We start from the raw sequence: 25,071 nt of genomic DNA, 5'->3' as shown, positions 1-25,071 counted from the left end.
GAACAGAATAAGAGGGCATTTTTGGTGTAAAAAACCAGACCAAAAAAATAATGTATGCCTGGAGATAAACCGTCCATGTTCTATGTCATCTACCCCAGTGTCATCACCCATCTGTGCCCCAGTTGGCACTGTGATTACCTGAGGGTGGTGGCAGCGGACATAGCTCAGTGACTCACTTAACACCGGCAAGGGAGTGGATAACATGACAAGCAAGCATAATGTCTCCTGTCTCTTGGCTGTGTGTATTTGGGGGGCTTTTATGTCTCTATTTCATAGTGGCAGTGAAGAGATGACAGGAAATATTTGGGAGCGAGAGATGAGGGAGGACTGGGAAATGACCTCAGGCCGGAACGGAAACCGGTTCCCCATCGTAACAGTAGGGTGCATTAGCCGTTTCAGCCAGAGTTAAGGCTTCCTTGCAGGGCTCTGTATTTCTGTCTCTGTCTCCTTTGAGGATTTGGAAGTTCACTGATCTCTGCCTTCTAGTGTTCAGCATAATGATTGGACTTTTGTGCTTTTGTCCATCTCTGTTTCATCTTGTTGGCTGTCCCCCATGATAGCCATAATAATGCGAAGACTACACAACATCCCGTCACGCACATCTCTCTACCTTTCATCCAACTCTACCTCAGATGTCAGGTCAACATGGCTTGTGTTTGTGTAATTGAACTGCTGACATCTGTGTTAACATTCCCTGCTTCACTGGTCCCTTTGATTGTCGCCATGTCACAGCCACAACCCCATGGGGGCCACAGTCTCACACGGTTAGCTGATGCGAAAGGAGACTTGGCGACTGACATTGTTTTGGTTTCAGACAGGAACTTTCCTTAAATAACCTACTCTCTGCTTGTGGCAGCTGATCATCAAATATTGCCCCCCACCCATCCCATGGCACACCAGAACCCAGGCCACATCATTATATCTGATTTGTAACAGAATCCAGTGGCTTCGTTTTAATAATTGATTTGGTTGTGATGAACTGTGTCGATGGATGAAGAGCGAGAGACAGTTATGTGTTCCTAAATGTTTTTTGTCACTGACATCTACAGTGAAAAGAACTACCCTGCTTTTAACACTTTTTTCCTGACCATGTAGGAGACGACAGACCCAGAAACAGTAAGCATAGCCCATACTGTTGGCCTATAGTAGTGTTTCTCAACGGGAGCCCTTGGGGGGCGTTGAGAAGGAGACAGCTGAAATAAGGGGGGTGTTCAGCAGCAAAGGGGGGGGGGGTATTCCATTTCATTTCTTAATACTAGGGGGGCGTTGGGAGGCTTATGATAAGGTCATGGGAGAGTTAGGAGGCTTACGATGAGGTCAAGGGGATGTTCGTTCAAAAAAGAGAACGACTGGCCTGTAGGGACTAATCCAAGAGGCTCCAAGTCCCGATGACTGTCAATATTAATCAGTGCCACAGAGGGCCTAAGGCAGATTCGAAGCCACAATCCATGCAGTGCCAAGGGATGTGCACACATTCAGCACACATTTGGATCACAGTCATACAGGGCTGGACTGGCCATCTGCATTGCGGGCATTTCCTGGTGGGCGCAGCACCCTCATGGGCCCCTATTTTCAGAAACGTAAAATAAAAATATACATTTTTTTACATTTCTGAAAATAGGGGTCCACAAGGGTCAGAGGCCCACCGGTTCTGCACCGCTAATTATGACGGGCCCCTTTCAGCCAAAAGTGCCAAGGCCCTATTCCTCCCCACAGTCCAGTCCTGCAGACATATAAAGTGTACAGGACATGGCAAAGAAAGACAGAAAATCTCTCCACTCACTGACTAGCATAATACTATACTGTACGTCATGAGAGGTGTACGTCTTGGGCTAGACATTTAATCAATCGAACATTGATTACATTTTTGTCATATTGCCGAGGTCTATTTTCCTCCGTTCAAGGACACAGACAAGCTAGCCAGCTTTCCCTACAGTGCATCGGCAATGATCTCATGCATGCATGCGATGCGGGATATCTTTAGTCTCTCCCAAGGCCACGGAGTAGATGGAACTGCAACAGCTCGGGCTTATTCCCAGTAGCGATGATGTTCTGCTGTGGGAAACTACGAATTTTATTTGTGCTGTAAGCAGGCATGTTGGCAAAAAGTAACTCATCTCGAGCTCCAGGGATACCATACAGACCGGGGTTGGCAGAATGCAAGGGGAAAAGATGGATGAGGGTTGAATAGAACCAATGGAGGGTGAATAAGTAGGTTTTCCAGACCTTAGACTAGGCCTGCAGCTACGAAACAGGATCTGATTTTACGAGCATGAGACTGAATGTTGCTGGTGTTCTGATTGTGTGTTTCTTAAAATTAAATGTAATTTGTTTCTTTCTACATTGAGGTGCAAGTTGATTACATTAGGCAGACTGATTAGAAAAAATGCTTTATTTCCCAATAACAAGAAGTACGCAATTTAATTTCAAGAGGTTTTTAAAAGAGCACTTTGCCCTTTGAAATTAATATTCTCCAAGCATAACAAGCTCCATGCTTGCTTAAACATGTTGATAGCGGTGCGTTCTCTCTCTCTCTCTCTCACACACACACACACACACACACACACACACACACACACACACACACACACACACACACACACACACACACACACACACACACACACACACACACACACACACACACACACACACACACACACACACACACACACACACACACACACACACACACCTGCTGCCTGATGTGAGAAAGGAACAGTAAAACTCAGGGCGCATGGTTAGAGGTTAGAAGTTTGGTATTTTGTAGCTAGTTTCTGAAAGTTTCTGATCTATATTCTCCTCCTTCTGCCTGTTCGCCTCGAGCAAAAGGAGTTCAAATTCAACCAAAGGTCAAATTAAACCAACGTCTAGACCTACATTGTCATACTTTTATCAAATATGCCAGGCCCGGGATATGCTTGCTGCGTGATTAACTTACGCCTGCAACCGAATTCCAACTATTGCACAAAGTACTAAAAAAGAGCTATAAGAGCGCTACGCATTAGGTAGGTATTATGTAGTGGGCAGATAGCCAATTGGACTCTCATTTCCAGCAGTTTTCCACCATTGTTTGACTCTACCGCAACCTTAACGTAGAAGCTCGGAAGATCAGCACTTGCGGTTGTGTCAATATTTCACTGTACACTATGCACGCGTCTGCATACCTCATGTCAGGTGTCGTACCGCGCGCAAAAGTTACAGAGAACACACATGGCAACGCATTTGTGCACAAACTGTGCACGCGCATGCGCTTGCGCATCCTGCAGCAAGCATATCCTGGGCCACAGCCTGAAGACTGTTGGAGATGCATGGTAAAACGGCAATAAAGGGAGTTACTTGTGACCCACGTACCTCATGTTTAAGGTCAATGGTGAAGTCTGACTTGAGCGACTCTGTGTTCACCCGCTCTGCAAGCCTAAGAGCAGCAAAATGGGATAAAAAGCATTTCAGAGACAGAGAACAGAACAAAAAGCAGACCCCACCCACCTACCATTTTCCCTCACATCTCAATGGCATTCACAAAATCTGCCACAACTCCCAGAGGAACCCCCTGCTCTGACAACCATAACCAAGACAATATCCCTGAAAGCCACCCCCATCCCACCTCAAGACATACGATGTAGCGCAATGGTTCTCACCTGGAAGAGTCTTGGGACCCACAATTTTCCATGGTCATTATGTGACCCAAAATTTTGTTACGCCGTCGGAATTTTCAAATAATTGATGCCGTTTGATGTGCATCAGTATTTGTCTCGTATGCTGACATAAGTTTAAAATGTTTCACTCTCTCTTCATGATCACAGTAATCTATTGAATAGCCTCCCGCATCCTGTTTAAATTTTGTGACTGACAATAATAGGGTGAATTAACACATTTTTACACCACAGCTCCGCGGCCCACCCAGGACACTTCCGCGACCCACTTTTGGGTCACGACCCACCACTTAAGAGACACTGATGTAGTGGACTCCTCATTCTGGCACCTCTACTTCCCAGGGCGAGGACAACAGACCCATTGGACTCCCCACGCTAACCTGTATAGCAACGTGCAGCTTAAGCCCCAGCCAGCGGTGAAGTCCGGGTACTTGAAAGAGGAGGGGTCTTCAAAGAAAGCGTAGTGGTGGATGATTGTTGACTCGTCGTCATGGAGAGGGCTGCCAAGGAACCATTCCTAAACATGAAAGGGAGAACGGTATGTAGGGTTGTAGTTCAGATTGCAGTTTAGATCGTAATCACATAAGCATCAGATAGTTAGAAATGTCCAGAACATTGAGTCCATGACTGTTGTCTGAAGGTTCTGTGGCTGTCTGGCTTTGTGTTCCAGGGGTGGGGAACCTATGTCCCTTGAGGCCGTTTTATCCGGCCCCTGACTTTATTTCAATGTTATGCACCTTCACATGAAATGTAAAATATCTTGTAAAGGAATCTTAGAAATTGCATTTGCAATACAAATTTAAAGCTGACTGCCTTCACTATAGGCCTGAAGTGCAGGGGAAAATCCTGGTTTGTGTTCATAGTGAGGCCCTCAGAGGACTTTGACGACCCTTGGGGAAAAATCCTGGTTGAAACGGATTTTTTTCACTTTTTATTATGTGGTCTGACAAAACATTGGGGGACCAGTTACTACCAACTGAAACTTTTAAAGCATCCTTACCTCTAGGAAGAAAAGATATGTCTTAATGCTTGTCAGTGCAACAAGAGCTAGACCCTCTGTATAAAACAGGGGTGGGGAACCTTTTTCATTCGAGGGGCCACTTCAAATTCCCGCTCCCACAATTTTTTTATGTAACATTTCAGGTGAAGGAGGGTTTCCATCCAAAGCATTACATAAACGTAGAACGGGAGCAGGAAAATCCTTGTTGAAGCGGACGTGTTTCATGTTTCATATTGTAATATGGTTGTCCTGTTCACAGGTCAGACGTTTTGGATGTGCAATACAATATATACAATATCTTATATTTGTCATTGTGACAAGCACAACGAAATTGTGCATTCCTTGTTGAAGCAAAAGTAAATAAAAATAAAAATAAAATAAAAAATGGAATAAAAAGAATGGTATGTATATATGGATGTGCAGGCTTTGACCTGCTCCTGATCATGCAATAATCCAGGCTATGACACTACCTACACACTAAAGTTCAGATGAAGCACACAGTTTGACGTGATCATTCACAAACACTCCCTGTTTTCTGACTGGTGAGGCTATATTTCTTCCTATGAGGACCGTTTCAATGGACCCTCTGTGAAAAATGAGAGTGCTAGTGTACCTGGCAAGAAAACTGCAGACTTTCTCTTGAATGAGTGTGCTGATGAGCTGAAGACATTTAAACGAATGCATTGATTTGCACCCAATTCACACAGCCTTGAGTATGCAAAATTCCACACACGTACCTACTCTTACATGCCGTGTAGCCTGGACCTGCCTATACTACCTGTGATACTACACAAAGTTTAGCTTTCTCAAGGTAGTATGGCAATAGGAGATAGGGAACCAATAAATTACAAGCATTTCCAATGGCTCAATGGGGCATGTTCAACCTATTAAGACCTGGAAAAGCCTGCTAAAAAAGGCCTGTTTTTGTATACAGGCTCCTAAAACCTGAGGCTTTTAAGAAAAATTGAACAGAATTGTTAACGATTTCATAACCTTAATTCCTCAGCTCTGTAGCAGGTACAGACATGAAATAAAAAGCTTTCATTTACACACCATCTTTGCACAAGGTTGAAAGTTCACTCTCGTCCATTAATCTTGGAGAGCAACAAAGTCTGGTAACTCTTCCTTTTCATTTTGAAACACTGCTTGAATCCAATATCTATGGGATCATCTATCTCAGTTTCATCCTGATTTCTACCTGAATCAACGTCATCAATATCTCTTCCTTCACCTATGTCAGCCATGGTTGATAACTGGTAACATTAGAGAGAGAAGAGATAAGAGAAGAACAGCACAGTCAAATCAACCTTCATGTTTTGTGTGCGTACATGTCCATGTATGTATTTAGATCAACCACTAAACCTTTTATTAGTCACATGACCCTCCACATCCCTTTTATGGTCCCAATGTGTATTTCAACCAATCAGATGACAACTTTAGTCATGGGCTTTTAACAATGAAATTAAATTGACATTGTTAAAAACCATGAACATCACTCCCGGTCTTAACACTAAATACACATAGATGTGGCATCTGGATTTAAACGTAAAACACACAGATGTGCCTCCCTGGCAAAACGGGTTAAGGCAATGATGATGCACCAATTCAGTGAACAGATGAGTCAAGAAATGGGTGGCCTGATCGATTGTAACGTCAGTCATTAGCATACAGAGGCATTTCTTTTTATTTTTTGGGTCAATTTTTTTTTACTTTATGATAGGACAGTGAAGGTGTTGACAGGAATCGAGTGGGGAGAGAGAGACGGGGAAGGGCCAGCAAAGGACCCGGGCCGAATATCGAACCTGGGTCAGCCGTATGGTAGACAAGTGCCCTACCGTTTGGCCACGGCAGGGCCATACAGAGGCATTTCATGAACGTGTACAGGCACACTCTTTGCATCTCCCGTGGAGAAATGGGATATCCTGGAAAATCCCATGCTGCTTTGCACGATTGTTCCGATCTGAAAGACAGCATGGATTCTATCCCTCAGCGAGGGTTCCAAATCTTGAGAGAGCGAGGAGGGATGGAAAGGCGATTACAGCGGTTTGTTTTTAGAGATACAACAACTGACACGATTGGCTATGGGCTACATAATATATGCCAAATGATAATATTTGTAATGGCCAATAAATGTAAACCACACCATCTCTACGAGAAACTGCATGGGTAGCCTCCAGAATATCTCACTTGTGAGATCGGCTGGTGTTAGGGCAGCTGTGGCCTAGTGGTTAAGGAGTTGGTCTTTCAATTCAGGGGTGGCAGGTTCGAATCCCCCTGACCTCTCTCTACATCTCCATCCATGGCTGAAGTGCCCTTGAGCAAGGCACTTAACCCCACATTGCTCCAGGGACTGTAACCAATACCCTGACAAATAATAATAACTGTAAGTCGCTTTGAATAAATGAAAGCGTCAGCTAAGTGCAATGCAATGCAATATTAACCAGGCAAGAAATGGGTGGACAACTTCATTTAGCAAGACCACCAAAGTCTTGAAGAGACTCGCAGACTGGATCGCCAGGCTATGCATACTGTGCAATGAATGCCGAACAAAGAGGAGTGTGAGAAAGAGAGGATGTCCTAGAGAAAGAGTATAGGCCAAAAAATTACCAATGCACATCAGGTTGCTGTTGCAAAGGGCATCCGAAGTTCTTGGTTGAAATATATACGTACATCTTTTCTCTTTTGAAAGTTACCGTACAATCTTTTTCCCCTGACTTTGCATTCATTGCAGGTCACATCTCCCCGTCTCAGTATCTCAGCTTGGTATGTAATGCATTCGGGGCTGTCCAACAGTCCCTATGCAATTGACACATCCCCTTCATTTAATTTACACCCACTGGTTTTAATATCCAGTGATGCTCAGTACAGGGAGATATATCAGTGTTATCTGTATTCTCTGTGGAGCTCTGTTCTCCAGCAAAGCACTCTGGGTGACCTGTGGGGACTCGGGAGTGCGTACGGGAGACCACCCCACATTGCTGAGCTCTGTAGAAATGACGCACAGATGAAGAGGAGAGAACATTTTGATCTTGATGGAAGATAAAACTCCAGCTCCGCTGTACCAGATGAACTATGTCTCTCTCTCTCTGTCTCTCTCTCTCTCTCTCTCTCTCTCTCTCTCTCTCTCTCTCTGTCTGTGATTGTCTGTATGTCACTGTTGGGGGGATAGTGATTTATTCAATGTGTGATGTGACATGTGTAGCTGATGTAACGGTGTGAATCTTTTTTATATAAATATATAAAGGAAAGTTAAAGCCCTCTTTCCCTCTCCCTTCCTCTACCTCTCCCTTCCTCTACCTCCCCCCTCTCTCCATCTGCTTCTCTGTTTTGTCTGTCTGTCTGTCTCTCTCTCTCTCTCATCTACAGTATCTGTGTTTGTATCACAGTGAATTATTCTGCTCCAGATGCTGTGACACTGGGCAGCAAAGCTGAGCTAAGAACAGCAGAGGTCAGCAGGCACTGCCAGCGGATGGCACGCGAGCTGATGCTGGACCTGATAAATGGGCCGTGCAGCTCTGATAAAAACTGGACGGTGAGCAACATACTGCGTGTCCTCGCTTGTTAACACTCTTCCTTCCTGTGTACTCACAGGGGGATACATCATTACCGAATGAATCCTTTCCAGCAAAAGTGAAAGCAGTTCCATGAAATCCTAACAGATCACAATTACGTGCTGGTCTGGTGTATCACATTAGAGTAGCGTATCTGAACAGGAGTTCTACAGGGGGGTGTTGAGAAGGATGTAGGAATAGGATATAGAGAAGGATATATGTAGCTAAGAGAGGGTGGAACTTAGTCGTCTTTGGGGAGCATTCGTCTTTAATTTTTTAGGGTGGGGGGCATTGGGCAGGCCTATGATAAGGTCAAAAGGGTGTTTGGAGGCTTAAAATGAAGTCCGGGGGGGCATTTATTCAAAAAAGGTTGAGAATCACTGCATGGCAAAGCCAGGTAAAGAGACATAGAATATAACCTAAGGGTAGAGAATTCTCCTCAGTGATGGGGGAGGGGGAGGCGGGGGTGGTAGTGGAGATCTCCATTCATTTGTTTTACTTTATGCAGGAAAGCCTCAGTAATGTACTGTAACAATAACAGTGACGCTCCATTGGTCTCTGCTGACTGGAGTAAATGAGAGGTGAAGGGAGTGCCTATAGTGCCTGCCTGGGAGGGAGCATACCTCACCTTACCAGCATCAAACCGCGCCAGCACCCGCAGCAGCTTTGTGGCGTTCACCACTGTCACCTCCTCAATGAAAAAAATCCAGGAGCAGCTCTTCCCATACGTAGTAGAGAAACTAGAGGAGGATGAAAAAAGTAGGAATGTAAGGCACAGGCACACACACACACACGGTACACACGCACGCGCACACAACACAGACACACAACACACACACAACACACACACACACACACACAAATCTTTGTTTTAAGGATACAGCAGCTGTGATATGTAGTAGACTACTCACAATAAGTGACCTATTTCAGGAATTTTATTTTTTGTTCAACACTCAGGTTCTTGGCCAGGACACCTTTGAAAAAAGGGGTTTTAATTTCAGTGGGTCTCTGTCCTCGAAGAATAAAGATTAAATTAAAAAAAAAATCCAGCCCAATTATGTGAGCAACATCTCCGGGTGTTAATCCAAATTGGATCTGAAGCCAGGAGGAAGTGAGGCGGAGACTAATGCGGCCTGCTGTATTTTGACATTCCATTCTGGAGGAGTTCCAACATGACCTCGTAAAACCCCGTAACTCGTAACTTAAGACCCTCTAAGGCCCTGGTCTCCAAACAAAGCCCCGCGGGCATGAAATCCGGCCCGGGCATGGCAAACATTTGGCCCACCATGAGGTCAGAACAAATTATACATCAGTGTGTGTTATCTTCGATCACTAAAACTTCCGTGGGTCATATCTCCCAAAAGCATTCAGAGAGAGTTAGATCTTATGCTAACAGTCTCATAACAGACATTGACAAGAAGGGAAAACGGAACATTGAAAATCTGTTCTCTGTCCAAACATCTATATTGTGTCTCATTGGGTTGGGGTGTTGGTTTGGCCTCCATCCTCACTTGGTCTACATAATTTGGCCCTTGGAGAAAAATAATTGGAGACCACTGCTCTAAGGCATTGTTTCCCAATCAGTGGGTCAGGACACCCACCCCCCACCCCCCCAGATGGGTCAGGTTCCTCAAATTCGCAGCCATCCTAGCTTCCTGTATCTATTCTCATCATAGCTAATAGGTGTGTGTGTGTGGGTGAGTGTGTGTGTTTGTGTTTGAGAGAGAGCAAGTGTGTATGTAAGGCGGATGGTGGTAGCAACTTTTGAGTAACACTGACTGTTCAGATGATTACTCAGTCATCAACAAATACCCTCCTATTTAGCGTCCAATAATGATCAAATACACTTTGATTTTGTGTTTCACAAATGCTGTCCATTGATTTGGTTTAGTTGGTGACTTTTAAAATATGGCCCCCCAAAAAAGAAAAAGTTTGGGAAACACTGGTGTAAAAGACTCACTAAGGTAAGGCAGGCAGAATGCTCCAGTTTCCATCGTAGTCAGAGAGCTCGTGCAGTAGCAACACAACAGGAGGATCCTGCCAGACAGAAGCAAACAACACATGTTCACATTATCATGCGGGCATATGGGCATCTGAGCATATGGGCACATTGTGCTTTGAAAATCAGGCTTTTGGTGATACTGTTAGCCTTGCCTACCGTTTAGGAGAACACAGGGCTCATAACACGTTGGACAGCTACACTTTTTTTTACTATGTCTCTTTTGAAGTTAACAGAGGATATGATAAGACATTAGCTTTCCACCAACGTACTGAGGAGAACACAGCTCTTTATTACAGTTACACAATTCAACCTTTCCATCGCTCTGCATTTAGCAATTAAGCCAAAATCTTCACTTGGTCGGTGATTGAAAATGTTTTCTGCTCATCAATACTGCAAATGGCATACAGGGTGTTTCACAAATTTAGACTTCAAAACACAATTGACTTGTGCCCTGTGAAGTCTATGAATCAGGTTAAAAGACTAGACAGAAACGACTCAAGAAAGTTTCAGTTGCACATTTTTACATTTGAAGACGATATTTTATGGCACGTCTTTGAACCTTTCCACTTAATAACTGTTTCAAATTCATTAGATGGGCCTACGTTTTCAAAAAACCTTTGAACTATGATACTATTCATCACAGTTTTAGCTTAGTGATGATAAGCGTTTTTCAACAGACACCTCAAGTGAAGTCAGCATAATGGTCTTTAACAGACTGGCAGACGGACAAAAACGCATTACAATGTCTTCCACTGCACAATGGCTTATAGCACACATTGGCAACGTATCAATGCAGTTTCGTTTCAAACGATAAAGACAATTTTGCGCTCACAGATTAGCCTTTTGTTTACCGTAAAAAGGCAAAAAACAGTAAATATACTTTGTATAATATATAAATAAAAAAGAAACTTAAGTCTGGAAGGAGACCATGCTGTCTTAAGGCAAAGTCAGAAAGACTAAGAAGAATCTTTTTTACTCAGCACTTCCCCCCTCCCCTCCCCAAACACCCCACTCTCTTCAACAAACGTCTTGCATAGGCCAGTTCATTTCACTGCATGCATAATGTATGAGGCCAATAACTTAACCACCCTTGCATGCATCAGTCTGCCTTGATGTTTGATGGTGTAACTGTAAACCAAAACGTGAACCATGCATACGTACAAAGCCGAGAAGGACGAATGACGTAAGCTTGGGCCAGGTGTCTAGACAGTAAGTAGGCATAATTACAATAACAACAAAAACACACGATGCTGCGTCACTAGACGGAAACCTGACAACAGCTGTTGTGGAAACTTCAAAAGAGCAGGTCATGTTATCAGGTCAACATGGCGTACACACTTGCAAACACAAACACACACATAGAAACACACACATGCATGCATGCATGCACACGCGGACACACACAGTCTCCAACAGATATAATTGGTCGTGCCAAATACCAGAAACAGCTAGATGAGAGGTGAGTAAGGGCAGTCATTATCTTTTTCTCGCCAACTGTACTGGTAATGGAGGTGAGCACCCCTACCATGTGCTATTCACCACGCCGCCTTCGCGTTGTGGCGTGGCTATCTCCGTCGCAAATGGCAGTGGCACAAGGTTAACATGTACACGCGGAAAAGGTCTATTATAATGTCACACTGAGCCATCTCTTGCTGTGTGATGGTGCCAAGCAGTAGAGAGTCTCCCCTTCTGTCTCCACGTAAAGGTTACAGTACATCTCGTTGTGTCTTCCTGTGCAACATGGAGAGAGGCTTTGCAGTTTGCACAAAAAGTCCTATACCTATTAATGTAACAGAGAGATGGGGGGAAATCTTTCGGGATGTATGCAACACCTTGCTGAACTACCTGTTTTCAGGTAGTTCCATTTAATTTGGTTAGGGTTAGGTAGCCTGGGGAATAACATGCTGCTTTGCACGATCATTCCTATCTGAAAGACATGGAAAGGCATGGAAAGACCCTCACTAAAATCTTGGCTCGAGTTTGGGTACCCAAACAGAGAATGAGGAGGGAGAACAAAGAAGTTTTATCAGAGAAACTAAAGCTTGTAATCGGTTTACAGATCTATCATGTCGATACTAGATGCAAAACCAGTTTTCCAACAAGCTGTAGATAGAATTTTAAATTGTTTAGACCGACCTACCCTACGAGAAAATGAATAGACGGTTCACAGACTATATTTCACATGTGATATGGTCTGTCAATAACCAGGCTAAGAAATTGGCATTGTGTATTTAGCATTCTGATATGGACATGGATAGTGCAAGCGAATCATGTTACTGAAGTCAAACAATTGAGGAGATAGTACAGGCAGGAGAGAGCAGCTCTAGAACGATCGATGGAAAAAAAGATTGGACTGTATTGAGCTGTTTGCTCGTGTCTAATTGGGGGAAAGAGTAATAAGATTGACAGCTGAAAGGGAGAAGCATGGTAGGGGGGCTGGTATGGACAATTCGTCCTACCCCCCCCAACAACGCCGCATAGAAACATCAATTAGCTTCGGTTAATGACACACAGCTACACACAGCCCAGAAGTGATTCCTCCTTTCCCTACACATACTGGGGCAGTCGTGGTCAAATGGTTAGGGAGGTGGTCGTAGCCTCTTACTGCAGCAGGGGTCGCCGGCGACCCTATTCACTTGCTGAAAATGCTTAACTGCATCATAACAACATTGCTATGACATTACAGAGAGCCATAGTAGTGCGCTAAGGGGTTAAGATCAGACGGTTCAAATCCTGCCCTTACGTCTCCCTACACCTCCATCCATGGCTGAAGTTCCCTTGAATAAGGCGGCACATTGCTCCAGGGACTGTAATCAATAGCTTGTAAACTGTAAGTGGTTTTGGATAAAAGCGTCAATTAAGTGTAATGTAATGTAAGGTAATGTAAAATACTGTATCTGGGTATCCTATTTCTACCATCTTTGCTTCCATAGAAATGAATCACAGTGACATAAACAACCTTGTCCTCATTAGCCTTCACCTTGCTGGACACTAACAGCCTACTAGCCAAGGTGAATCAATAAAAAAAGATCTTTGGAATGGTATTGATTTCTTTGCCCTCATCTAATAGGGTAAGAGATCTTTAGCAAAAGGTGCACAAATGAAAGAGGAGGGCAGCTGTGCCCAGATATGGTTGGTGGACATCCTCTGGGTTGGATTAATGCACAGGCTTGATATGGCTGCAACCTAGGGGCCCCCACCTGCCAGGGGGGCCCTAATTGGTCAAAAGTGAAAAAATGCAGAATTATGACGAGATGCAATATTGAAAAATTCATCTTTTATGTTGAGTAGAGTTGGTAGACATGTTATCTTTAATTCCTAGCACGAAATGATGACATTGTCTATATACATTTGCTTTACGGGGGCCCCACAGCTACCTATTGCCTAGGGGCCCCAGGCCATCTTAATCCAGCCATGGACATACTGCCATACTGACATGAACTACCTGCTGGCTCCACTTGGCGCTGTGCACTTTCCTCTATACATGAGTACATGAGTTCTACATTTTTGTTTTCCCCTGGCTGCGCGAACCTAGCTGCGCACAACTCAACGTCAGATTGTTGGACCCCTGTCGGTCAAAAAATTAGCTCATATCACGTGGTTGGCTGCCAGTGTCTTGCCCCTCCTCACAACATCGTGTTTACAAACACCGTGAACCCATGTATACTCTTTAGCCATAATAATCAACTGTTTGTGTGTGTCTACAGGCCTACACTCTGCCGCCCCCTTTACCTGCTGAAGGCTGGTGGCCTGCTGCAGTAGGTCTTTCCGCCGCGTCTGGGCCCACTGGGAGTGGCGTACGTTCCTCTGGCTCTGGATGACAAACACCACCTGCTTCAACTCAACTGGAGGTGGAGGTGGAGGGGGACAAAACGAAACAAAAAAACACGCCCGTCAAGACACCCTCATCCATTCAGGTCACGTTACAAAGTCAACTTAGCAGGTAGAAGAAGATTGTTTTGAGTATTGAGAGGAAGTGGTGGGGTTGATAAAAAGGTGATTAGTCAAGACCTGCTATCTATCCACTTAAGATGTGTTTCATGGAGGTGTGGCAGGGTGAACACCAGGAGCAAGCAAGAAAGTAGGTAACAAAAACAGGGGAGTGAGGGATCAATAAGGCGAGCTTAAGAGTAGTTTGCTATTTTACTGTTTTTAGACAGTTTGCAATGAATCAGAATGGTTATGATCATTTTCACAATACAATACGGATTTGAGTATTTTAGGTTACTTTCACAACAGCCCACAGTCTCCATTTGACTCCAACGAAATACCAAAAGTATCATTCCTAAAACAGCATTAAATGTTTCATTAAATGTTCATTCGCAAAAACGTATGCAGGGATCATTAGGTTGTCAACTGGTAATCCCTCAACGAATGTGTTCCAAAATTTAAGATTTGAGTTTGAGATATGATAAACGTAAGTTATGTAGGAACATACTGAATGAGTTAATTCCCATTAACCCCCACAAAGCATTCCATTTGAAAATGTCCAAAATTCCTGTGTGAAACTTCCCATGGAAAATTTCCGGAAACTTTGTGAGAAAATTCCGCCTCTTTGCAACCCTAGTTGGGGGCAGGTGTTATCTTTTCCTCTTTTTTTCTCTCTAAGTGGGTGGGCTTTTGACAGCATGTTGACTTGAGGAAAACATTGTGAAACGTGTTCCTCATGTCATTGTTTGTAATTGCATGTTTGTCATGTGACATGTGACATGTGTCACACATGTCCGGAACCACTCACCTGTCTGGCTTCCCGGAGTACGCTCTTTATCCTGACAAGAAATTTGGGAAGAAATGAACAAATGTCAGGAAAAGCCACTTCAATTCATATCAGACTTTCACACACAAAGCCTATTTGCTTGTACCATCTTTTTTTCTCTCCTAAATTCATACTACATGTCCTCCTGACTTCCTGTGAATAGTGTGGTTAAGGCACAGGCATAGATCCATATACTGTACAGTAGTAGCTTACATGTCTGCGTGTATGCAGTGATCACTAAAGATTGCTTGTTTGTCTGTCTATTTTGCTGTTTTTTTTTATTTCAACTCTTTGTGGTGTGGCAATTTTCTAACAATGTCTAATATCCGGTGTGTGGATGACCGGTCATGTGCTGTTCTGGGTTGGGTAGAGAGTGGTGGGCCAGCGTTGGGATTGTAGCATTGAATTATTTCATACTGTTTTTTTTGCTTGCATTCAAAAATAAAATAAGAGTTACAAAAAAAATGCTTGTACTATTTTCAAGTAAGCCTTACCGATTTTGTGCCTTCCCTTAGACTGCCTGTGCAGCAGAGTAGTCCTGTCAAGAAAAGAAGTTAAACATAAACTCTCTGGTATTGTTGTCCATCATACAATCATAGGCGAACTCAAACTCTGGAAAGTAGCCTTGTTGCTGCTGTCTTTTAGTGCGTGCACACAGAGGATGGGTAGAGGAGTACAAAATGAGCATGTGTAACCTGAACACTGGAGATTCTAAGAGTATAGTCTCTCTGCTGAACACTAATGTTTTAGTAAAGGGAAGAAGCAAGAGAGTGTTTTCTTATCTACTCTATTCCACAACACACCATGTCGCACACAGAATAGTTTTCTCTACATCTGCAATTGACCCATAATGCATTACGTGTTAGGGTCAATGACATTTTTTTGGGCTCAGACGTCAGGCGGTACAACCACAGCCAATGCCCATAAATCAATTAGTAATTAGTAATTACTGTGCTGCAATGAATACGCTTCTGAGATAGTCCACTAAAAACAAACAAAAATCATGTAATCCATACAATAGTGGCATTCGCTGTGGTTGGACCACCCTAAATGTCACTGACCAATTAGCAGGAGGCCATCATGTAGTGCCCAGGTAGCAGTGTGCGGGGGGGGGGTCACTGGACAACATGAGGGTGAGCAGGAGGCAGGGGGTTACTGGAGAAGAGGGAGGAGAGGTGGGGTACGGCTCAGCTCATTATCTAACCTCGCCTCCTCGCCTTGTGCTTGTGGCCTCCCTTGTTTGCTGACGTCTGCGCCTCCATGAAGAAAACAACTAAGTTTTCCTGCGGTCAACCTTAGACACAACAACTTTCCCCATTCAGCATTCACATTCCGATTGCAATTGAAAAGATGATCTTGGAATTGTGCTTTTGAAGTTGAAGTGAAAGCCCAACTAGGAGACTTCAACTCCCAGGGTGCATTCCAATATGCGACCTTGCGTCCTCCACTTGTGCTTGTGGCCTCGCACCAGGAAGTAGTATGTCATGATGACATCACAGACAACAGCATTATATTTCAATATCTTGCAAAAGCTCAATTATAAAGTCATTTTCTCATTTGCAAACTGGATGGTGAATGAAGAATAGTCCCCCAAAAATTGTTTTGGCTAGGCTGACAGCAGGGAAACTTATTTGTTTCTCCATGAAGGAGTGGTCAGGAGGCGGGACGAGGCCACAAGCACAAGTGGAGGACGCAAGGTCGCATATTGGAATGCACCCCCATTGTCATTGTGGCACAGCACTCCACAGCACCCAAGTGAACACTACACACAATGAAATTGTATTTATTCCTCACCCGTGCAAAGGGGCAATGGTGCCCAAAAGGGAGCAGTGCGGCGGGATGCTACCATGCTCAGGATACCTCAGTCATGGAGGAGGATGGGGGAGAGCACTGGTTAATTACTGCCCCCACCAACCGTGTGCTTCGGGAGTCCAACCAGCAACCTTTGTCCTACCAGGCTGACGCCCTAACCGCTTACCCAGGACTGCTTGTCTCACTTTCGTGAAATATTGAATAAAACCTTGCCTCACATGACGAGGCCACAAGCACAAGGCAAGGACAGGAGGTTAGAAAATGAGATGGACCCTTTGTCATTCCCTCCACATATTCTGTCGATAACCACTACTTCCCCAGCCAACGATTTTAACGGTATTAAACCCCAAAATAATGGCATACCCCATTAACTCTGTAACCTTAACCCCTGATCGAGGAGTTGGGTGAACCGTCTCCATAGTGGACAGCGCATGACTGGCTGCCCCAGTTGGACGATCAGAAACAACACAAGACCGTGCCAATTACTGGTACCATGAGAGGAAAACCCCTCTGAGATGGGCCATAAGACCTCAGTGACACCATCTAGAGCGGCCACACTTGACTAGCGTAAGAGGATAATGTGTGCTTTTGGTGCCACGGATGGCAAACTCTCGGCCCAGAGCCGCAGAGTGCAGTGACATAAAAATTCCCCTTTGACATGCGCACATCTGAAAATATATTTATAATCCAACAGCAGACACATGAGCACTATCATTCTTATCAATCCTATTGACACTCCCCATATTCTATACTGCCTGTGTGACCATATATTGCAAACCAGAGGTGGGGAAACTCAGGCCCGGTGGACACACGTGTTAGCCTGGAGATGCCATCGCATGTACTTCCACCCAAAGATTTTGGTTCTGCACATAGTCTGGCGAAACCCTCCTAGCTCGGTTCGCTCACTGTTTAGTCAGTCAGCAAACGGTTGAGAGTGGTGACGCAGAACTCACCCACGAAGTCTGTTACTGATTGGTTAAGGTAACACTATTCACACTTTTGTTTTGCTATTTGTATGCTTTTGCGACACTATATCATAACCGTCATGCTAAGTAAGCACAATATGGGTTTTAATTTGAATTCGGAATTTCAATGAATTTAAATGGCAGAGTAAGATCAGACCATCTCCCACCCTCCTCGGAAACGGATTCCTCTCAGCTTTTGCCAGACAGGTTACACATGTGTGGCCCGCTGAGCCCTTTCATCTGGCCCGCAGAGACGTCACAAAAAAACAATGTTTAAATGAAAAGTGATACTCTCAACCAACACTCTCAAAATGACCCCAACACAGCGGTGTTGTGGGTATGAGGTTAACCAAGCCTATTGTTTCATCGAAATACATTTCATTACAATGTGCAGACATGAAATGAACCAACACCTTGTATGCCATTGTACATTACATTTTATTATTGACGTAGTACAGCTGCATGTAACATCTGGCCCTTCAGTCAATAGGCTACTCCAAACCCAATAGATTTTCATTCTCAAATCAGTCAGGATCACCTCCTTTCACTCTGAGCTCTTTCCTTGCCTGAAAATGCAGGCAATGATGGAAAAGGAAGACTATACATTTTACTAAGTGGTTAGTTGTATTGTAGACGGTTAAAAGAATCCTTGGTTGTGGCTCTGTGCCGTAACAGGGGCATTTGAAAGATGTGAGTTGTCCATGCCACCTATGAGAACTTACTGCCTCATTATGGAGGGTTGACAGACCAAGAGCCTTACTGTTCAAGCTTGATGCGACAGGCAGTCAAGCCAGTGCTGCATGTCAGTAAGGGCGTGTTTCCCATAGTGTAATAGTGGCTCCTGTCAGCTTGCTCTTATGTGGCTTGTTTGATCACAACACAGCCATAGGCTACACCAGATGTCTTCCGACATATTTCATGCAATGTGAATTCCTTGGCTGACACTACTGGGGAAAAGTATTGTTCACTGCACTAGACCATGTAAATTGGGTGCATTGAGATAGAATGTGATTATTACAGTAAGATAATGATTTGTTTAAATAATTTACTATTGCTGGATCTGAGAAAGAGACATAATTTGGCAGACAGCCTTTTTGCAATAAGTAAATCTTATTTGTGTGGTTTGACTCGACACCGAAGAAAAGATTATAGCCACATTTGGGCACGAAGCAAGACATGCAACTGTGTTGGCTGCCGAATTCTTCATTGATTTGAAATTCAACGCAAGCACATGTTCATCACAGAACCATGTTAGAACAACTGGTTAAACATCAGTACATGCGAAGAAAACACATATGAGACAATTATGTTAACTTTCAGCTGAATCTTATCAGAGGTAGGCTACAACTTGAAATGAATAAGAGTGATTAGTATATTGCCAGGGGGGCGCACGGCTGTTAGTCCAGACTGCTCCGCTTATTCGCTGAGTATAATTCATGCATGCCCGTGTCTGTTTTTCTCTACAATCACTACACCGACCTGATATTTATTATTTGCCCATTCAAAAAGACCACAGACGTTGATCATCTGCTAACAACAAACAGCAGACCATTTTGCAGGATGCAGGGTTTCAAAACAGTTCTAAATGTGCAGTTTCTAAGTAGTAGCCTAATTCTGAACCAACAGGCATCTTCAACTGGGCAAAATTCTTTGTGCCTCTGCCAGTTGGGCTGAATTTGTACAGCTAGGTTCTGTTGGCAACACCGTGGAGCGGTAACTTAATGTCCAGGGCGTGACATTCGGAATTGTTCAGTGAAGTTCTTGCAAGCTTCCGCCAAATATTTTTACAGTCCCGCGGCATGCAGCAGTTCTACTTTGAAAGAATGGAAGCGCTAAATTGTATCTTTCTTGATAACCAATTGCTTCCTGAAACTACATCGGCATGACGTAATTAAGACATGGCGATGCAACATAGTATTACTTACCGAGCAAGAGAAGAAAGCACGAGCATATATTTGTAAACGGTGTGCAACAGCAGTCAGATGTCATAACGCAAGGTGTTGGTCTGTGTGATTCAGAGTTTGCGCTGCCACTCGATATCCTCTGATGATTTATTTAATGGGGCGCCAGAAAGAATGGTTATGACGATGAATTTCTTTCTATTTTGTATTGCGCACTCTAGTGGCCGATATTAGACCTACTGGCTGTTCAACATGGGACCAGGCATGAAGGAATGAGACCGACCATAAACCATATGACCTGGGGGCCCTGTTCTTTATATCACTTTCTTTTGTTTCATGTTAGGAGTCTTAAGTGTGTTAGGCTAAGTGCTGCGTAATGTAGATATTCAAAATGTAATCACCATGTCTTCATTCTTAGTGTATGTAGGCTAACTTACAAATGTGGTTTGCTTGTAGGCTATCCATGGAGTAGGCCTACAAACCCCAACTCCGATGAAGTTGGGACGTTTGGTAAACAGTGAATAAAATCAAAATGCTATCATTTTCAAAACATTCAATCTATTCATTAGATGGAGAATAGTGAAAAGACAACATATTAAGTGTTAAAACCGAGAAAAAATATTGTTTTGGGGGACATATGTACTCATTTCTAATTTGATAAATCCAACACGTCTCAAAAGAGTTGGGACGGGGATCAGTGAAATTTAGTAAACATCCAAATAAGATAAAACAACAAAGAATAACATTTCAAAATGAATTGTACTGACGGACAATATAGGTGTCCAGGTATAAGATCATCACAGAGAGGCTGAGTCACTCAGAATTAAAGATGCAAAGGGAATAATTACCATAGTTATTACATACATTTTTGAATTCCCTTTGATTTACCACGATTGAGTGTATATAAGACATATTTTTGTTAATAAAATCATTGTATAGGTTCATGACATCATGAAATATATATTGGCTGTAGTCTCACTCTAATTCCTGGAGTGCTAGAGCTATTGAAAATTGACCATATTAAGAATGCTTAATGCATGAAAATGACACAGGGGTTTAACATTCTCCTAAGCACCTGAGCTCACTTGAAATAGACCCAGAAGACATGGGAAACTGTCCTTTGCTTACAGAAGTCAGCAGAAGTTGTAGAAGTCCATTCTTTTTGACAATAATAGAGCATTGCACATCCTGTGCTACAGTGAAAATGGACCATCCAACTTGTGTTAGTGCTAGCTTCAAAAGTCAGCCTCCATGATGGCATGCGGGTGCAGTAGTGCATTGGTTAAGATGTTCTCACTCAACTGTAGAGTTAAATACAGTGCTGAATGGTATAAATGGGTTTTAAACAGCATGAAAAGCCACTCATGCATTATATTTTGAAGGGAGATCTTCGATTACTGCCACATAGTAAGGTCAAATTGCATTCTCTACTATGTTTTAACAGTTTGGCTCCATCATAAGGACCAGCAGGTGATAAAATGGTGGGTTTTTGGTCAAGACCTGTCACACTATAAGCACTACAGAAAGGAAAACATTGCAAAACATGACAAGGAATACACCCACCATTTAAGCTGGTGAAATCATGTCCAAGATAGGAATTAACACTGTTTTTTATATAAAATCATCTCATCGGTTAATGTATTTAACTGTTAAGTGTTGTCTTTTGTTTTGTTTTTAGTCTTCCTCGACATTTGCTGCCATTTATTGTCCCCGTCCCAACTCTTTTGAGACGTGTTGGATTTCTCAAATTAGAGATGAGTACATATGTCCCCCAAAACAATATTTTTTCTCGGTTTTAACACTTAATATGTTGTCTTTTCACTATTCTCCATCTAATGAATAGATTGAGTGTTTTGAAAATGATAGCATTTTGATTTTATTCACTGTTAACCAAACGTCCCAACTTCATCGGAGTTGGGGTTAGTAGATTTGGAACAGTGTTAACAGGAACAGTTGTGAACAGCTAATGCATCTTTCTGGAACCCTACTAAAAAACACCAGGCTCACTTGTGTAAAAAGGAAATTGCATGCTGTGATTTTATCAAAGGAAATCTATCTGATATAATGTTTCGTAAACAGCAGAGCAATTACGGAATTGCACTCAGGCTACTGCATTAAAATCTTCAACAACTAATTTTATAACCTCATTGACTATTCAGCCTTCCAGTTGCTCTCTTCACCTGTTTCAGGAATAAAAGCAGGGTTTGTTTTTCCATATTGCCATTGTGCAATAATAATAATAATAATAATAATAATAATAATAATGATTTTGTTTTATATAGCATCTTTCAAAAGGACACTTAAGATGGTATCTGTGTAGGAATGTGTGTGTGCGTATGTGTGTTTTTGTGTGAATGCGTGTGCGTGCATAGGTGCGTGTGCTTGTGTTGTTTTAACATGGCCAGTGAAGGGGTATTCTGGATTTGTCAGTCAGTTTGTTCCAAACCAATAAACCTTATGTCTCTCTCTATTTCTCTCTCTATTTCTCTCTCTCTCTCTCTCTCTCTATATGTGTGTGTGTGTGTGTGTGTGTGTGTGTGTGTGTGTGTGTGTGTGTGTGTGTGTGTGTGTGTGTGTGTGTGTGTGTGTGTGCGTGCGTGTGTGTGTGTGTGTGTGTTTTGGGGATGGAGACATGTTTACATGCATTTGTTTCTAAAATAAGTTATTTTCTCAGTACTGTATAGGTCAGGTGTTCCCAATCTTAACCATGACAAGGCCCCCATTTACCGGTAGATTCCAGCCATGGCCCCCCTTACACGGCACCCCCCTTTCACAACCATAGGTAAGGTCTGTGAGTCAGTGCTGCACAGGGATAGACCCTATATAAAATAATATCGATAATTTAGCTTAGTAATGTTCAGACATGCAATAGATTGTTATAATGCAATTCTTAACTAATGGGAAAATTGTTTAGCTTATGTTTGGTTTATTTTGGTGTACACTAGTTATTCAATTCATTCAATTACTAATTTTGCTCTGCTATACTTTCCCTGCCAACATGCGGCCCTCCTAACACCCCTTCGTGGCCCCCCAGGGATTCCCCAGCCCCCACTTTGAAAATCACTGGTATAGGCTACCTATTTACACGGTGTAGGCCTATACAAAATCGGTTTAGATAACAGAATAAGAAATCATATAATATGCATAACAGACACTTCATGCATGCATTATAGAGCCAAAGTTTTATTGTATAGGCCCATTTATCCTGTACTGTTCACTAATATTCAGAAGCCGTTTGTATGTTTTTGTGCCGTGTTTCCTGGTCATGATTCCATGGCAGTTATTCCCATGTGCAAAAAACGTCCTTTCTACAGTCAAAAAAGCAACATCACTCACTCAGGTGAGTTGACATCAGACTGAAAAGATCAAGAAATAAAACAACCACTTGTGACACATGTGCGAGTGCTGCTGGTCATTGATCATTAGTTTTATCTTTGTGTGCCATGTTTGACTTGCTTTTCAATTGTTCCAAAACGTGCTGAAACCGGCCTCTCTTCAGTCAAAACGCAGCATCACTCAGGGCAGTTGTTGACATTAACACTGAAAGGGGGAAAAAACCCAGTCACGTGTCACATGTGTGATTGCTGCTGTTCACTGATCATTAGTTTTAGCAGTTTCTTTGTGTGCCATGTTTGACATTAGTGTATAGGCCAGACATATGAACAAAGGTACATGGCCAGCCAAGCCCTCTTGACTGTTGGCAGGCCTACCTCTGTCTCCTTGTGAATTTGCTTTGTAATTCTTTGTGTGATTGCACTCCAAGTGCACCATTTGCAGGACTATTTGAAGTATTCCAGTAAATCTAACCCGGAACTGTGTTGCACTTAATGTAGGCTACTATATGTAGGCCTACTAAATGTGTTTGCTTAGTATACATTTTGCACTCAAAGTGTGTTGAAATGATCGGAATCCCCATAACCCATAAAGATTATGGTATTTCACATAATAGCACTGAGTATTTGATCAAAACCACTCATAGTCTAGGCAGAATTTCAGAAAATGTGCTTATTTAAGGTCCTGAAGGCAAATCATGTTAATTTTTGGTATACAACTGATTTAGGGGTATTTAAGGGTGCTGAATCCAAATCTGCTGTATACCGGGCGCAAAAATGTACGGAAATGCCTCAAACTGTCAAAATCCAATATGGCCGCCGACACCAGGTTAAAATCTTGCAATCCCTTTTCTTTTTGACTAAACAAGGTATGAATATGAAAATAAGACTTATTTTTATGTTTTCATATATGGGGAACCCCATTCTGTCATCAGATTTAAGGTCAGATTTGAAGAAAATGCTTATATAATTGGCTGGCAGCTTTTTTAAAACAGGCAGCCTCATATTGTCAACGATTTTTAACATTATGATCAAACTTTCAAGATCAACAGAAAATGATGTCTGATGTCTTTGTGAACACCAATACTACCAAAGACTACACTGAACTGTCTACTTTCACCTGAACAAAAGAAGTGTGAGTTTACCTATTTCCATTCTTTAGTTATTGGCAGTAGAACATGGGATGACACCACCAAAAAAAGCACTGTTTTTTGACCCAAAAATGCTACACTTCTCTGTGTCCATATTTTTACTTCCAGGATAAAGTGTATTTTTTGTGTTCATGTTTGGTTTACAGCATTTCCATGGATTTTGAAATATGCTTAACTCAAATCTGCTGTATACCAGGGTCAAAAAATCCCAAAGTACCTCAAAATGAAGGAATCCAATATGGCCGCCGTCACCAGAGATATACAGTACATGTCTTTGATTAAACAAGGTCAACTCTTAAATATATTATGCCACCTATAGGTTTTCATACATGGGGAATTCATTGCTGTGCTCGGGTTTAAGATTTGGATGAAAATAACAATCAAGCATAACATGGCAATGGTCAGATGGACCACACATTGAGAGAGTACATACACACACAAGTGTGGCAGAGAAGACATTCTTATTGGAACACCAACGTACACATACATACATATACAGGCGCTTTGATATACACTCAGGCAATAATTGAGGCATTATACCATGATGAAATGTTTCCATCTCAAACCACCTCCCATGCTCCCATCTTTTCAACCATTAAAGTAAGTGCACACACTAGTCTGCCTAAATAATTCTTTTTATACAACTTTACAATGGAAATCACTGTTTGCCAATTTCATTGATGTGCTCATTCAATCTATGAATAAAGGAGGATTGAGTGGCCAGCTGATGTGTAGAATAGAATAGACTAGAATAGAATAGAATAGAATAGAATGGTGTTTGTCACTATGCACATGTTCAATGAGATTGAAAGCAACACACTTCAGATCACACATTTAATTCACAAAACAGTTTAGGTCAGCAGAATATACAATTAGTAGTGCAAGTAGTGTAGTGTAGTAGTGTGTGTGTGTGTGTGTGTGTGTGTGTGTGTGTGTGTGTGTGTG

The 25,071-nt window shown here is 42.7% G+C and overlaps 1 protein-coding gene across 1 annotated transcript in view; it reads right to left on the bottom strand.

The window, feature by feature from the left end:
* The window catches only part of LOC134452940 (beta-1,3-glucosyltransferase-like), a 38,598-nt gene extending 18,750 nt beyond the window's left edge, over nt 1-19,848 (bottom strand). Inside the window, exons 1-8 of the mRNA XM_063203619.1 lie at nt 19,668-19,848; nt 15,460-15,503; nt 14,948-14,978; nt 13,942-14,054; nt 10,168-10,244; nt 8,836-8,947; nt 4,037-4,173; nt 3,355-3,418 (exon numbers count right to left, since the gene is read on the bottom strand). Of these exons, the coding sequence (XP_063059689.1) occupies nt 3,355-3,418; nt 4,037-4,173; nt 8,836-8,947; nt 10,168-10,244; nt 13,942-14,054; nt 14,948-14,978; nt 15,460-15,503; nt 19,668-19,731 (642 nt within the window). The 5' untranslated portion in view covers nt 19,732-19,848. The remainder of the gene's footprint in view (nt 1-3,354; nt 3,419-4,036; nt 4,174-8,835; nt 8,948-10,167; nt 10,245-13,941; nt 14,055-14,947; nt 14,979-15,459; nt 15,504-19,667) is intronic.
* Nucleotides 19,849-25,071: the final 5,223 nt, after the last annotated feature.

The sequence above is a fragment of the Engraulis encrasicolus genome, chromosome 7 (assembly GCF_034702125.1).
Source record: "Engraulis encrasicolus isolate BLACKSEA-1 chromosome 7, IST_EnEncr_1.0, whole genome shotgun sequence".
Lineage (NCBI taxonomy): Eukaryota > Metazoa > Chordata > Actinopteri > Clupeiformes > Engraulidae > Engraulis > Engraulis encrasicolus.
Note: the sequence above shows the minus strand (reverse complement) of the source record. Positions and strands in the feature narration are given on the sequence as shown.